This window comes from Ornithorhynchus anatinus, chromosome 10 (assembly GCF_004115215.2).
Source record: "Ornithorhynchus anatinus isolate Pmale09 chromosome 10, mOrnAna1.pri.v4, whole genome shotgun sequence".
NCBI lineage: Eukaryota > Metazoa > Chordata > Mammalia > Monotremata > Ornithorhynchidae > Ornithorhynchus > Ornithorhynchus anatinus.
In genome coordinates, this window is record NC_041737.1 from 46,571,765 (window position 1) to 46,586,024 (window position 14,260).

The 14,260-nt window shown below is 60.0% G+C and overlaps 1 protein-coding gene across 4 annotated transcripts in view; it reads left to right on the top strand.

The window, feature by feature from the left end:
- The window catches only part of FLNC (filamin C), a 37,512-nt gene that overhangs the window by 11,430 nt on the left and 11,822 nt on the right, over window positions 1-14,260 (top strand). For 2 of the 4 annotated variants that reach the window (XM_029073472.2, XM_029073474.2), the window contains exons 5-30: window positions 119-237; window positions 516-593; window positions 786-948; window positions 1,249-1,449; window positions 2,740-2,877; window positions 3,147-3,273; window positions 3,629-3,765; window positions 4,229-4,422; window positions 5,366-5,479; window positions 5,835-5,978; window positions 6,244-6,367; window positions 6,579-6,739; window positions 7,071-7,161; window positions 7,457-7,626; window positions 7,848-7,965; window positions 8,207-8,469; window positions 9,005-9,602; window positions 10,363-10,536; window positions 10,736-10,898; window positions 11,215-11,375; window positions 12,071-12,238; window positions 12,446-12,569; window positions 12,901-13,057; window positions 13,178-13,367; window positions 13,624-13,647; window positions 13,986-14,233. In XM_029073472.2, coding sequence (XP_028929305.1) covers window positions 119-237; window positions 516-593; window positions 786-948; window positions 1,249-1,449; window positions 2,740-2,877; window positions 3,147-3,273; window positions 3,629-3,765; window positions 4,229-4,422; window positions 5,366-5,479; window positions 5,835-5,978; window positions 6,244-6,367; window positions 6,579-6,739; window positions 7,071-7,161; window positions 7,457-7,626; window positions 7,848-7,965; window positions 8,207-8,469; window positions 9,005-9,602; window positions 10,363-10,536; window positions 10,736-10,898; window positions 11,215-11,375; window positions 12,071-12,238; window positions 12,446-12,569; window positions 12,901-13,057; window positions 13,178-13,367; window positions 13,624-13,647; window positions 13,986-14,233 — 4,349 coding nt within the window. The remainder of the gene's footprint in view (window positions 1-118; window positions 238-515; window positions 594-785; window positions 949-1,248; window positions 1,450-2,739; window positions 2,878-3,146; window positions 3,274-3,628; window positions 3,766-4,228; window positions 4,423-5,365; window positions 5,480-5,834; window positions 5,979-6,243; window positions 6,368-6,578; window positions 6,740-7,070; window positions 7,162-7,456; window positions 7,627-7,847; window positions 7,966-8,206; window positions 8,470-9,004; window positions 9,603-10,362; window positions 10,537-10,735; window positions 10,899-11,214; window positions 11,376-12,070; window positions 12,239-12,445; window positions 12,570-12,900; window positions 13,058-13,177; window positions 13,368-13,623; window positions 13,648-13,985; window positions 14,234-14,260) is intronic. The other 2 variants (XM_029073473.2, XM_029073475.2) reach the window with 1 other exon arrangement.

Below are 14,260 nucleotides of genomic sequence, written 5' to 3' on the forward strand. Positions count from 1 at the left end.
GGGACTGCGGGGACCACCCCCTCCGGGACATCACCCTTCCGAGTCCTCCCTGGGGAGGGGCTGGCTGGCCTGGCCCAACTCCCTCACCTCCCCCTCTGCCCCTCTCTGCCCTCCCCAGGCATCGAGCCCCATGGGAACACGGTGCTGCAGCCAGCCCACTTCACGGTGCAGACAGTAGACGCGGGGCTGGGGGAAGTGCTGGTCTACATCGAGGACCCCGAGGGCCACACCGAGGAGGTAGCGGTCCAGAGTGGGCGGTAGCTGGTGGGTGCTGGGAGGGAGGAAGGGGAGCAAGGGGCTGCCAGGAAGGGTGGGAATTGGAGGAGGTGGGAGGGGACAGCACAAGCAGGGCCAAGATGGCCACCACACCCATCTGCCATTTTAGACATGAAACCTAGTTAGGTGACAGTGATCTGTGGTATCTGGGTGGAGGCATCCCAAGGAGTTGAGGGGAGGAAGATCAGAGAGGCTCATCCCCTTCTCTTACCTTTCCCTTCTTCCCCACCTCCTGCCAGGCTAAAGTCGTGCCCAATAATGACAAGGATCGAACCTTCGCTGTCTCCTATGTGCCCAAGGTGGCTGGACTGCACAAGGTATTCCCTGCCAGCCCCTTCCTCACCAATTCTGCCCCCTCATCCCTCCCCCTGAACCCTTAACTCATTCTTCATGAGACTCCTGCCCCAAGGCCAGTGTCCAGTTCTGATCCCATACAGTTTCCCCATCCTGGATGTGCCTTTTCCCAGCTACCTTCTCCCGGCACTGACCCCTGAGCCCTGACCTTGCAGGTGACAGTGCTGTTCGCTGGCCAGAACATCGAGCGAAGCCCCTTCGAGGTGAATGTGGGCATGGCCCTAGGAGACGCCAACAAGGTGTCAGCCCGGGGACCTGGCTTGGAACCTGTGGGAAATGTAGCCAACAAACCCACCTACTTTGATATCTACACTGCAGGTAAGGGCTGCCTGGGGCTTGAGGTGAAAGTTGACACCAGATCATATTTAAGAGGCAGGTGGTGGGTGCTGGGGGGCATTAGGGAGCACTGGGCAGAGGGCACAGGGCAGAACAACTGGGAAAAATCAGGGATCTACAACAAATTAGGATTGGGGCCTGGAGATGGGGTCTTCAGGTCTTCCAGTTCCTGGGGGGTTCTCAGTGGGCAGTGCCCTAGACGTGGCACTGAGGGAAGCAAATTTGGTTTGAGATTGTGGGTGTGAGCAGGGGGCTGAGTGCTGACGGGTATATCTCTGATAGGGGCAGGCACCGGCGACGTGGCCGTGGTGATCGTGGACCCCCAGGGCCGGCGGGACACAGTGGAGGTGGCGCTGGAAGACAAGGGTGACAACACGTTCCGTTGCACCTACCGGCCTGTGCTGGAGGGGCCACACACCGTGCATGTGGCCTTCGCTGGGGCCCCCATTACCCGCAGCCCCTTCCCTGTCCACGTGGCTGAAGGTGAGCCCCTCCTCCCTCTCCCCTTCTCCTCCCCTCCCTCCCCTCCCCTCTCGGCTTCAATCCTCTGGGGAGAGAAACACAGCCGTCCGGCAGATGGGGAGTCTGCAGGGGTGGGAGAAGCAAAGAAAGAAGGTAGGCCAGGTGTAGGCTTCACAAGGGGTAGGAGAGGGAAACTGAGGGCAGGGAGCTGGGGAGAAGAGGAGTCTGGGTCCAGGTGTTTCCTGCAGGCTTTTTCCTCTCTACTGCCTGACTGTGAGAACCAACCCCCAGCTACTCTGCAGTGGCCTCCTTCCATCCTCAGGAAGTCCCCAGCCTGTCCTGTCCCCTCCCAGCCCACTGAGGACAGCGAGTAGACAGGGGAGACCATTCAGGAGACACTTTTTTGTTGGGATGGAGTTGGAATCTGCTCCAGGGCTTAATCCTTCCCTGGCCCAAAGGAATCTAATGCTTGGGTCTGGCTGGTTCTCTCCACTACCTCCATGCCCCTGACCCCCATCCCCACCAGCACTCAGAGCCCACCAGGCTAAGCAAGTGGCCTCACCCAGAACCTCTCAATTTTGAGGTGGGTCTTGACTCCTTGCCCCTGGGCATTCTGAGGCAGGCCTTGGATTCTGAGTCTCTGCCCGGGGCCATGTACGTGTCAAGTTCTTTGGCATAGCCCGTTTTTCAGGAGGGGCTCTCAGGGGCTTTCCTTGATCTATGACTCTGTCTTTGGCATGCCAGAAGCTCCTGAAATGAGTTGGGCCACCTCTGCAGGATGGGGCTCAGTGGACGAGGTGAAGAACCAAGTGCCTTCCTCCCCCGACGCCCCACTTTGCCCCGAGCCCACTGCCCATCATCCTGGAGATCAGCCCTCTTGCTTCCTCCTAAGAGAGGATGGGGCCATGGTAGCTGGTGCCATTTGAAACCACACCTAAGCAAGCTCCTGTCAATCCAGAGGATGCCTTGCCCTACTGGTAGCCGCCAATTGTACTGGGGAGATGTGTTCCCCAAAGTGGGAGGTGGAGGGGCGATGAGGGATCTAGACTCATCAGAAACTTTGACTGGGATCCCCAGAGCTTAATACAGGGTTTGACCCACAGTAAGCACTTAATAAATACCACCATTACCATTACTATGATATGATAATGAAAATGCACTGGGATTGGGTAGCCCAGTGGGCTCTCCACTTCACCGGGATGGAGCGGTGGTGGTGGGATGGAGGGTTGGCCTGAAGGGAGGGTCCATGTCTCCCAACCCTGGGCCCTCCACCTCTCCTGAGCATCCTCCCACCCCCAACTCCCTCCACAGCCTGCAATCCCAATGCCTGTCGGGCCGCGGGCCGGGGCCTCCAGCCCAAAGGAGTGAGGGTGAAGGAGGTGGCTGACTTCAAGGTGTTCACCAAGGGCGCCGGCAGTGGGGAGCTCAAGGTCACAGTCAAGGGTCCAAGTGAGTATGGGGACGCCGGGGTGGCAGGGAAATGGGCAGGACCTCCTGGGAAGCATCAACCAAGGGAGCCCCAGAACTCTGTCTTCAGAGAGACCTACCGAGCAGCAGGGCCCAGAGCCCAGCACTCTGCCCTTCATGGCCAGTAGCGCAATCTCACCTCCCTAGGCTGATGTTCAGACCCTTCTCCCCCGAGCCATCTGGCCCCAAGCATCGTCTCCCTGGGGCAACTTGGGAGCTGGGCTCACCTCACCCCAACCATTTCCCGACAGAGGGCACGGAGGAGCCCGTGAAGGTCCGGGAGGCTGGTGACGGCGTGTTCGAGTGTGAATACTACCCAGTGGTCCCCGGGAAGTATGTGGTCACCATCAGCTGGGGTGGCTATGCCATACCCCGCAGGTAAGCCCACGTACCATCCCCCCAACCTGCCTTCTGGTATCCTAACAGCAGATGCTTCTGATGAGCCCCAGTGTTGGACCTGTGAGCAGAGTGCCAGGACTTCTCGGTCTTATTCCTGCCCCCACTGGGCCCCCCTCCAAGTCTTTAAGAAGGAGGGATCTAAATCTCCTGGAAGCGGGAAGGAATTGGGACAATCCCAGGGCTCTTGGTGACTCCCCACCACCCCCTGCCACCCTGAACCCCTCAGCCTCTTCCTCAGCTGAGACCAGGAGGGCAGAGTGGGCAGAGAGAACTGGGGAGCGTAATGGAGGCTGGCCTGCCCTGATGCTGGCTCCTTCCCTTCCCTGCCCCACAGCCCCTTCGAGGTGCAGGTGAGCCCCGAGGCCGGAACTCAGAAGGTGCGAGCCTGGGGCCCTGGCCTGGAGACAGGACAAGTGGGCAAGTCGGCTGACTTTGTGGTGGAGGCCGTCGGCACGGAGGTGGGGACACTGGGTAAGTGAGCGGGCGCCACGAATCTGGGTGCCAGGGTGAGGGTGTGTATGTCTCGGATGTGTATACATGGGGTGGGGTGGGGAGTTAGGGAGTCCCCAGGTCTGGGCTCGTGACTCTACACCCCATCCCCTCTCCTAGGGGGAGCATGACCTATTGAAAAGAGCCTGGGCCTGGGAGGCAGAGGATCAGGGTTCTAATCCCAGATCTGCCACTTGCCTGCTGTGTGACCTTGGGCAAGTCACGTAACTTCATTATGCCTCAGTTTCCTCATCTGCCAAATGGGGATGAGATCCCTCTTCTCCCTTCCCCTTAGCTTGTAAGCCCCCACATGGGACAGGGACTGTGTCCAACCTGATTAGCTTGTATCTACACCCCAGTGCCTAGTACAGAGCTCGGCACCTAGTAAGTGCTTAACAAATTCCACAGTTATTATTGTTATCATGATTGTTATTACCATTCCCAGGCTTCTCCATCGAGGGCCCCTCCCAGGCGAAGATCGAATGTGACGACAAGGGCGACGGCTCCTGCGATGTACGCTACTGGCCCACAGAGCCCGGGGAGTATGCGGTGCACGTCATCTGTGATGACGAGGACATCCGGGACTCACCTTTCATTGCCCACATCCAGCCCGCCCCCCCAGACTGCTTCCCCGACAAGGTAGGCCCTAGAATTCCCCCCACCCCTCTCCTCACACCACTCCCGGTGTCTGACGGTTGGCCTGTCAGGCTCCATCCCACCCCCCAACTCCTCCACAAACACAGCCCAGGCCCACCAGCCTCAACCACCCCTGGACCCCCACATCCCCACAGTCGCCCTTGAAATTAAGCTTATTCTTGCATCAACTCTCCCATCACCTCACCGTTGTGCCCTGGCCATTCATTCATTCAGATGTATTTACTGAGCGCTTACTGTGTGCAGAGCACTGTACTAAGCTGCAGAGTTCCTCCAGGGGGATTTCTTCCACCTGCTGCTCCCCCAACTACTTAGGAGGTCTGCAGTCAATGGCATTTATGATGATAGAGCAGCATGGCCTAGTGGAAAAAGCAAAGGCCTCAGGGTTCTAATTCTGATTCCCCACTTGTCTGCTCTGTGATCTTGGGCAAGTCACTAAAGTTCTCTGTGCGTCAGTTACCTCATCTGTAAAATGAGGGTTAAGATTTTGAGCTCCATGTGGTACTCGGACTGTGCCCAGCCCAATTTGCTTGTAACCATCTCCGCACTTAGTACAGTGCCTGGCACAAGGTTAGGGCTTAACAAATACTGCAGCTAGTATTATTATTGAAGTTAATGTTAATGTCTAGCCAGAGACCTTGCTCTCAGGTCCAGCGGTGTCCCAGGCTCCTCACGAGGGAATCCCACAGACTTGGGGCAACTCCAAGAGGGTGACAGGGATCTCTGGATCCCCCCCCCCAAAAAGCCTGGCTTTCCCAAGGGCTTTCAAGCAGACTCGATGTGGCAGAAAAGACCCATCTGACACCTGCCCTTTCCGGAGTTAGGCTGCCCCTGCCAAGCCCCGACCTGCATGCTTTCCCCTGCAACCACTCCGCTCACTTTACCCTTGCCCTGCCGGTAGTCCAGAGTCCCCTCTTCCTCCTTCTAGGTAAAGGCTTTTGGTCCGGGGCTAGAACCCACAGGCTGTATTGTGGACAAACCAGCCGAGTTTACCATCGATGCCCGGGCCGCGGGCAAGGGCGACCTCAAGCTCTATGCCCAGGTAGGGTGGGACCCATCGGTCTGGGGGTTTCACTGATCTGGGGATTCCTGGGGGAAAGAGGGAAGAGACAGGGAGGTGGGAGGCACAAGAGGCAGAAGGACACGGCTCAGAGAAGGACAAAGGGGCTCCGTTGCCCAACAGTGTGCCACAGAAGAGGGGAGCGGGGTTTTCTGTGGCTCAGAAATTTCAGTGACCCTGGTGGTCGTGATGGGCCCTGGGAGTGTCTGGTGGTGGGTTGTGGGAGTCCAGCAATGTGGCTGAGATTTTGATTGGGGGCTGCTCCCTGGCTGTGTTCAAGAGGGGAGCATCTGTGGTCTCACTCCTGGGGTCGGGGTGGGGCTCTCTGTGTCCTCAGGATGCTGAAGGGTGCCCCATAGACATCAAAGTCCAGCCCAATGGAGATGGGACCTTCCGTTGCTCCTACGTGCCCACCAAGCCCATCAAGCACACCATCATCGTCACCTGGGGTGGTGTCAATGTCCCCAAGAGTCCTTTCCGGGTATGTTTCCTCAAACTCCTGGCTCCCCTGGCACCCCTGTGGCATTCCCCGCCCCTATCATCCCCATGGTACCCCCCTGCCCTGCGGTCTTGGGGCCTGGGAATCCTGGGGATGGGCAATCACCCTTTCTGGCTACACCAGCTGGGCCTGGGCCCTACTTTCCCCTGGGGGCCCCCAGGGAGAGGTGGAGACACAATAAGGGGGCTGGGCCTGGGGAAAGAAGGGAAAAGACAAGGCACCATGCTGAGCAACCCCCGCCCGGCAGGTGAACGTGGGAGAAGGCAGCCACCCAGAGCGGGTGAAGGTGTATGGTCCTGGCGTGGAGAAGACAGGGCTCAAAGCCAATGAGCCCACCTACTTCACTGTGGACTGCAGTGAGGCCGGGCAAGGTATGGCGTGGGCCTAAGCTGTATCTGGGGGGGGTGGGGCAAGGGAGGGGAGGTCAGGGGTTGGTTTGGGCTCTGAGGACAGGAACCAAACTACTCTGGTGGCCTTGAGGGATAAGGGGGGAGGACTGGGCTTGGCCGGGGAGAAGGGTTGAAGGCCAGAACCTGGGGCCTGGCATTTGTGTCATTGGCCACCGTGGTACCCTTCACCCAGGGGACGTGAGCATTGGCATCAAGTGTGCCCCGGGTGTGGTGGGCCCCGCTGAGGCTGACATCGACTTCGACATCATCAAGAATGACAACGACACCTTCACTGTCAAGTACACGCCCCCTGGGGCTGGCCACTACACCATTATGGTGCTGTTTGCCAACCAGGTACCTCCTTCAACTACCCGGCCCAGCTCCCCCTCCACCTCACTGAGTTTCCCTCGTGTCCTCCTCCACCTGGGGTATGCTGGTGGGAGGAGTCCACTTGGGATCCTGGCTCTGGTGAGGAGCTTCAGGGCATCATCCCCCAGTCTGGACCAGTCCCTCCTCTTCCTTGTGCCTCAGTTCCCCCATGGTCCAATTGCCCCGAGCCCTGGCCTGAAGGTGGGAGGAGGAGAGCCTGGTGACCCTGTGGTCAGGCTCTGGTTTGGGAAATCATTGGCTTGTGAAGGGCTGAGTGACTCTGACCAGCTCCTCTCCCCTGTCCTGCCATGTCCAGGAGATCCCGGCCAGTCCCTTCCACATCAAGGTTGACCCATCCCACGATGCCAGCAAGGTGAAGGCCGAGGGCCCTGGGCTCAACCGCACCGGTGAGTACCCAGTGGCTTCCAGGTGGGAGTTGGGCTAGAGGCAGGGTGACCATTCACCTGGTCTTATTCCAGCTAGTTCAGTTTCCAGTTGGCTTTCCTCATCTGGGAAAATTGGGGTTGGAGTAGGGGAAACCAAAAAGGGGTGTCCAGCATTTTTGAGCCTTAACCGGAGGCTGGAGTCAGGCCCCTCCCCAGAACGGGGAGACGGCACCCACAGACATCCTGCAGACCTTGGGCACGTGGATCCTGGCTCCCTGCTCCCCCCTCACCTGTCCCTCTGGCTGGCCACCTCCAGGTGTCGAAGTGGGGAAGCCCACACATTTCACAGTGCTGACCAAGGGGGCTGGCAAGGCCAAGCTGGATGTAAGCTTTGCTGGAGCAGCCAAGGGCGAGGCCGTGCGGGACTTCGAGATCATCGACAATCATGACTACTCCTACACTGTCAAGTACACGGCCCTCCAGCAGGTAAGTCAAAGCCAGGTGCTCCCTGCTTCCTGGGAAGCCCCGAAATGCCCCAAGTCTCTGCTGGGCAGCCAAATCAGTCAATCGGTCAATTAATCAATCAACTGGGAGTATTAACTGAGTGCTTGCCATGTGCATAGTACTGAGGACAGGGTCCCAGATCTTTGGGGGACCCAAACCCAGTTTTCAAGTCTGCTTTGACTCCCTTCCCCCCTGCCCCACAGGGCAACATGGCGGTGACGGTGACTTACGGTGGGGACCCGGTCCCCAAGAGCCCCTTTGTGGTGAATGTGGCGCCTCCTCTGGACCTCAGCAAGGTCAAAGTTCAAGGCCTCAACAGCAGTAAGTGGAAAAAGAGGGAGGGCAGGGAAAAAGCAGAGGGAGAGGAGAAGGGCTAGAACTTGGAGCAGTTGGTGTCAGAGGATTGGGGAGGCGTGGAAGGAGGAAGAGTCTGGGGAGGGCCTCAGGGGAGCAGGTTGGGAGTCAGGGGAATTGTGGTCTGTGACCTCCAGGATCCCTGCCCACCCACCTCCTGTGGTGCCTCTTCCCCTCTCTTTCTCACTTTGTCCCCGCTGCGGCCCAGAGGTGGCAGTGGGGCAGGAACAGGCCTTCTCCGTGAACACACGCGGGGCCGGAGGCCAGGGTCAGCTGGATGTCCGGATGACCTCTCCCTCGCGCCGGCCAATCCCCTGCAAGCTGGAGCCCGGGGGTGGGGCCGAGGCCCAGGCTGTGCGCTACATGCCTCCAGAGGAGGGACCCTACAAAGTGGACATCACCTACGATGGACATCCCGTGCCTGGCAGCCCCTTCGCCGTTGAGGGTGTGCTGCCCCCGGATCCTTCCAAGGTCAGACGGGCAAAACCAAGGGACCAGCGTGGTGAGCGTGGAGGGCAGGGATCTTAGCTGGGAGGGGAGGAACCCCGGGCCGAGTGGGGAGGGAAGGAGTCGGGGCCTTAGCTGGGAGGGGAAAGGCCAGGACTGAGCTGGAAGGGAAAGGACCAGATGGGGAAAGGGAGGATGGGAGGTAAAGAAGGAACCAAAAGGGGCCCAGGGGTGCAGGTGCAGGGCAGGGAGTGGGCAGACCTTAGAAGTGAAGGCTGGTGGGTGTTTTGGGTTGGGCCCCCTTGCCTCCCCCACTCAACACCCATCTCCTAGATGAGTGAAATCGAGAGACAGAATTCTCTCAGGCAGTGCCGGGTCCACCCAGCCAGGAAAGGCTTAACCTTTCCCTCCCAGAACCGGGCCTTGGGCCAGGCTCAGAGCTGAGGTTGGATCTGTGGGTAAGGGGTTGGGAGGGAGGATGTGCCTGGCATAGGTAGATGAGAGGCTTGAGGTTGGGACACAGCTCTGACCTATGGTCCCTTGTTTGTCCCCCCACCAGGTGTGTGCCTATGGGCCAGGCCTGAAGGGCGGGCTGGTGGGCAAGCCAGCGCCATTCTCCATCGACACCAAGGGGGCGGGCACCGGGGGCCTGGGCCTAACGGTGGAGGGCCCCTGCGAGGCCAAGATCGAGTGCCAGGACAATGGGGATGGCTCATGCGCGGTCAGCTATCTGCCGACGGAGCCGGGCGAATACTCCATCAACATCCTGTTCGCCGAGGCCCACATCCCCGGCTCCCCCTTCAAGGCCGACATCCGGCCCGTCTTCGACCCCAGCAAGGTGCGGGCTAGCGGGCCGGGACTGGAGCGCGGCAAGGCAGGTGAGGCGGCCACCTTCACCGTGGACTGCTCGGAGGCGGGCGAGGCGGAACTGACCATCGAGATCCTCTCGGACGCCGGTGTCAAGGCCGAGGTGCTGATCCATAACAATGCCGACGGCACCTACCACATCACCTACAGCCCCGCCTTCCCCGGCACCTACACCATCACCATCAAGTACGGTGGCCACCCCGTACCCAAGTTCCCGGCCCGGGTCCGCGTCCACCCTGCCGTCGACACCAGCGGCGTCAAGGTCTCCGGCCCCGGGGTGGAGCCCCACGGTGAGTCGCCCCCTGCCCCACTCCCTACCCCTCAAAGTCCCCAGGCCGAGCGGACGGAGCTCCGCTTTCCTTGCCCGGGCCTGGTTGCGCCCAAGGTAGAGGGCTGGAATGTGGGCATTGAGTGATTTGGAGCCGGTAAGTGGGGGCAGTGGCTGTGCGTGGGTCCTAAAGAAAACAAGAGATGGTGGTGGAGGAGGGGGACGTGGGTGCTCAACCAGGGAGGCAGGGTAGGTGGGACGGTGAAGGATGGAAGGACGCAAAGGAGGTTTGACTAAGGTAGAGGTGGGACAGAAGGTCTGGGCCTGTGAGTGAGGGATCCTCACTAATTCCCCAGTGCCAGAACGGGCTACCCCGTAGGGATTTTGCCAGCCCCAAGCTCTCCAGCCAGGGTAGCCAAACTATGCAGGGAGAAAAGATTCTTAAAACTGGAGGCTCATGGCTGGCTGGCTGGCAAAGCATGTGAGGAGTCTGGTGACTGGGGCCTGAGGTGGAAGAATAGGACAGAGTCGGGACAGGGGATCCCTAGGAGTGGGGAATTAGCACCAGGAGGTAGTTGGTAGGGAGTGAGCTACGGTGGACGGAAGGACAGGCATTTAGATGAGATGTTGGGGCGAGGCGAGGGATAGCTCTCTGGCTTTGCTCTAGGGGAAGATGGGAAAGGAGCCCAAGGAGTTATGGGAAACAAGCTCAGCGAGGGACACGGGGAAGAGACCCAAGCTGGGGGCTCAATAGGCTGACTTCTCCTCTCTCCTGGCCCCAGGCGTCCTGCGGGAGGTGACCACCGAATTCACAGTGGACGCACGCTCCCTGACCGCCACGGGAGGGAACCACGTGACGGCTCGCGTGCTTAACCCCTCGGGGGCCAAGACGGACACCTACATCACAGACAATGGGGACGGCACTTACCGGGTGCAGTACACGGCCTACGAAGAGGGTAAGGGCAGGCCGGGGCAAGGGGCAATTGTCAGTGGGGGCAAGGGTGGCGGTAGAGCAGGGAGTACAGCCAGGGAGGTGGCAGCAGGAGGAACCTGGACCGGTGGGCTGGGTGGCAGAGGAGAAAGGGGCCAGAAAGGGCTTCTGGGCTCTACCCTCAGCACTGAACTGGCCAGATTTTCCTATTCTCTACCTGCCAGGGGTGCATCTGGTGGAAGTCCTTTACGATGACGTGGCTGTGCCCAAGAGCCCGTTCCGGGTAGGGGTGACCGAAGGCTGTGACCCAACCCGAGTCCGCGCCTATGGCCCCGGCCTGGAGGGAGGACTTGTCAATAAAGCCAATCGCTTCACCGTGGAGACCAGGTACGGCCCCCTCCACCCTTCCCCAGCTACCTGCCACCTCAGCACCTCTTCACCTGCCCGCTGGGGATCGGACCAGGCCCGGCTAGGTCAGTGGGAGGATCTACCTATCTCCCAGCCCCACAGTCCTCTGCTTCAACTAAGGCTGGACTAGCTTTGCTCTGACTGGGCCCCATCATTTCAGCCTTGCTGGGCTCTGGCAGCCACTGCAGGAAAACCTGACCTGCCTCTGCCCCTCCCATCCTCTCCCACCCATTCTCCTGACCCGTCCCTCTGTCTCCACACGAGGCTGAACCAGGGCTTGGGGATTGTCCCACAGGGGGGCCGGCACCGGGGGTCTGGGCCTGGCCATCGAGGGCCCCTCGGAGGCGAAGATGTCCTGCAAGGACAACAAAGATGGCAGTTGCAGTGTGGAGTACATCCCTTTCACCCCCGGGGACTACGATGTCAACATCACCTTTGGCGGGCGGCCCATTCCAGGTGGGGCCACGGTCAGGGCAGGCTGGGGGCAGCGGAAGAGGTGCTGGGGTTGGGGACACGGGGACTCAAGAGGGGACTGAGCAGAGAGGGTAGTGAGTAGTTGTAGTAGTAATATTATTGAGCACTCCCTTGGTGCCGTTCACTGTACCAGGCACTTGACAAGCACAGAATAAAGAAGAAACTCATTCCCTGCCCATAGAGAGCTTGCACTCTAAAGGGGAAAAAGGCATAAAAATATTTCCAAGTCAAGTGGTCAACTAAGTGGGTGAACAATTAAATACACATATGTAGAAGAGTGTCAAGGATGGGTGGGAAGTTCATAATAACTGTGGCATTTGTTAATTTCTGGCTATGTGCCAACCTCTCTCTAAATGCCAGGTAGATACAATGCAATCAGATCGGACCAGTCCCTGTCCCACCTGGGCCTCTCAGGCTAAGGAGTTGGCTTCCACGGCTTGGAATTAGGCGGTGGGCATGGTCAGGGAAGCCCTGAGGAGGATCACGACCCCAGAGTTAGCTGGGTTTGGGGCGATGGGTTGGAGAGGCTCAGGGCCTGGCCCAGGCCTGAATGGTGAAGGCTGGGAAGTGACAGGGACTGGGGGTTTCTCCCCCTGTGACTACGGTCAGGAGTCCAGGGGGCAAGATGAAGGCCAGGCGCCATCCCTGGGGGGTGCTGACCCTCCTGTGCCCCACAGGAAGTCCATTCCGTGTGCCCGTGAAGGACGTGGTAGACCCCGGCAAAGTGAAGTGCTCGGGGCCGGGGCTGGGGGCTGGGGTCCGGGCCCGCGTCCCCCAGACCTTCACCGTGGACTGCAGCAAAGCCGGCCGAGCCCCTCTTCAAGTGGCCGTGCTGGGGCCCACAGGTACGGGGCATCTGGACTCGCGGGTCAGGGGAGGGAGGAAAGGAAGGAGGAGGGGAAGGATGAAGGGTCGGGGAGGGAGGGGAGGGAAGGCAGGGGATCCCAGAGATGTACTTTCCAAGCACTTAGTACAGTGCTCTGCACACAGTAAGCACTCAAATGAATGAATGAATCCTGCTCCACTTTCCCCACTCCCCTCTCGATCCCCAGGAGTAGCCGAGCCCGTGGAAGTGCGGGATAATGGAGATGGCACTCACACTGCAAACTACACTCCGGCCACCGATGGTCCCTACACTGTGGCCGTCAAGTATGCTGACCAGGAAGTGCCTCGCAGGTGAGCCCCCCAGTATGGCTCTTAGTTCCCAGCCCCCCATGTGAGCACACATGGTTAGACCCTAGAGGCGGGCCCCCACTCCCCCACCCCCAAATCAGGGTCAGAACTTGGGGAGAAGCCATAGACCATGTGCTCTTTCCTCCTCCACTCTTCCTCCCCTCCACTTTGCATCCCCTAGGAACCCCCGAACCCCAGAGCCTCATCCCATCCTCCCAAGAGGCCTGGTTGGGGACCTGACGTCTGGAAAGGCATCCCAGGTGCCCAGGCATCCCAGGAGGAAGAGGGCCAAGGGGTCTCCCCCTTGACCGATGACCCCTTCCTCCCTCTCCAGCCCCTTCAAGATCAAGGTGCTGCCAGCCCACGATGCCAGCAAGGTGCGTGCCAGCGGCCCAGGGCTCAACGCCGCGGGCATTCCTGCCAGCCTGCCCGTCGAGTTCACCATCGATGCCCGTGATGCTGGGGAGGGGCTGCTCACCGTGCAGATTCTGGTGAGAGCCCAGTCCTCTCCTCTTCCCCCACTACCCCGCCCTACCGCAGGCCTATCTTCACCCACCCCAGCCTGAGTCGGGGGCCGATAAACTCCTCTCACCCCTTCCCCGACCTTGCAGGACCCAGAGGGGAAGCCTAAGAAGGCAAACATCCGGGACAATGGGGATGGCACCTACACAGTGTCCTACCTGCCAGATATGAGCGGCCGCTATACCATCACCATCAAGTACGGGGGTGATGAGATCCCCTACTCGCCCTTCCGCATCCACGCCCTGCCCACCGGGGATGCCAGCAAGTGTCTCGTCACAGGTGGGTGCCCCCTCTAGTAACTCCACCAAGGTCTCTGCCCCCCGTGCCAACCCCCTCTGGTAACTCCACCAAGGTCTCTGCCCCCCCGTGCCAACCCCCTCTGGTAACTCCACCAAGGTCTCTGCCCCCCGTGCCAACCCCAAGGGTTGGGGAGGAAGCAGATGTCCCAAACTGCCCTCTCTGGGTGACCCTGGTTCCCCCCGGGCATGTCCCTAGCACACTGTCCCCACGTGCTCACACACTCCTCTTTTTCCAGTGTCCATCGGGGGCCACGGCTTGGGTGAGTGTCCTATTTCTTCTTGCTGCATGCCAGGGGCTGGCACGGAGTTGGGTGAACAGGGCCCAAGGGCCCTTGGCCACCTGTCTGACCCATGGGGGGGACTCTGAGGACATTTTTCCCAAGTCCAGTCCCCTATGTGCCCATCTCTCCTCCCTCTCGGATCCCCACCTCCCCTTCCTCCCCCACCTGACCCCCACAGAATTATGTCTCTCCACGGGGGCCACTGACCACACACCCCGACACCTTGGGCCATGGGGGCCACTGACCACAGTCTTCTTCCCACCACCTGGGCCACAGGGACCACTAACCTCACTCCCCTTCCTGCCACCCCTGGGCAGGCGCGTGCCTAGGTCCACGGATCCAGATCGGAGAAGAGACGGTGATCACGGTGGATGCCAAGGCGGCAGGGAAAGGCAAGGTGACGTGCACGGTGTCCACGCCGGATGGGGCAGAGCTGGACGTGGATGTGGTGGAGAACCACGACGGCACCTTCGACATCTACTACACCGCGCCCGAGCCGGGCAAGTACGTCATCACCATCCGCTTCGGAGGAGAGCACATCCCCAACAGCCCCTTCCATGTGCTGGTGAGCCTGGGGACGAGGGGTACGGCT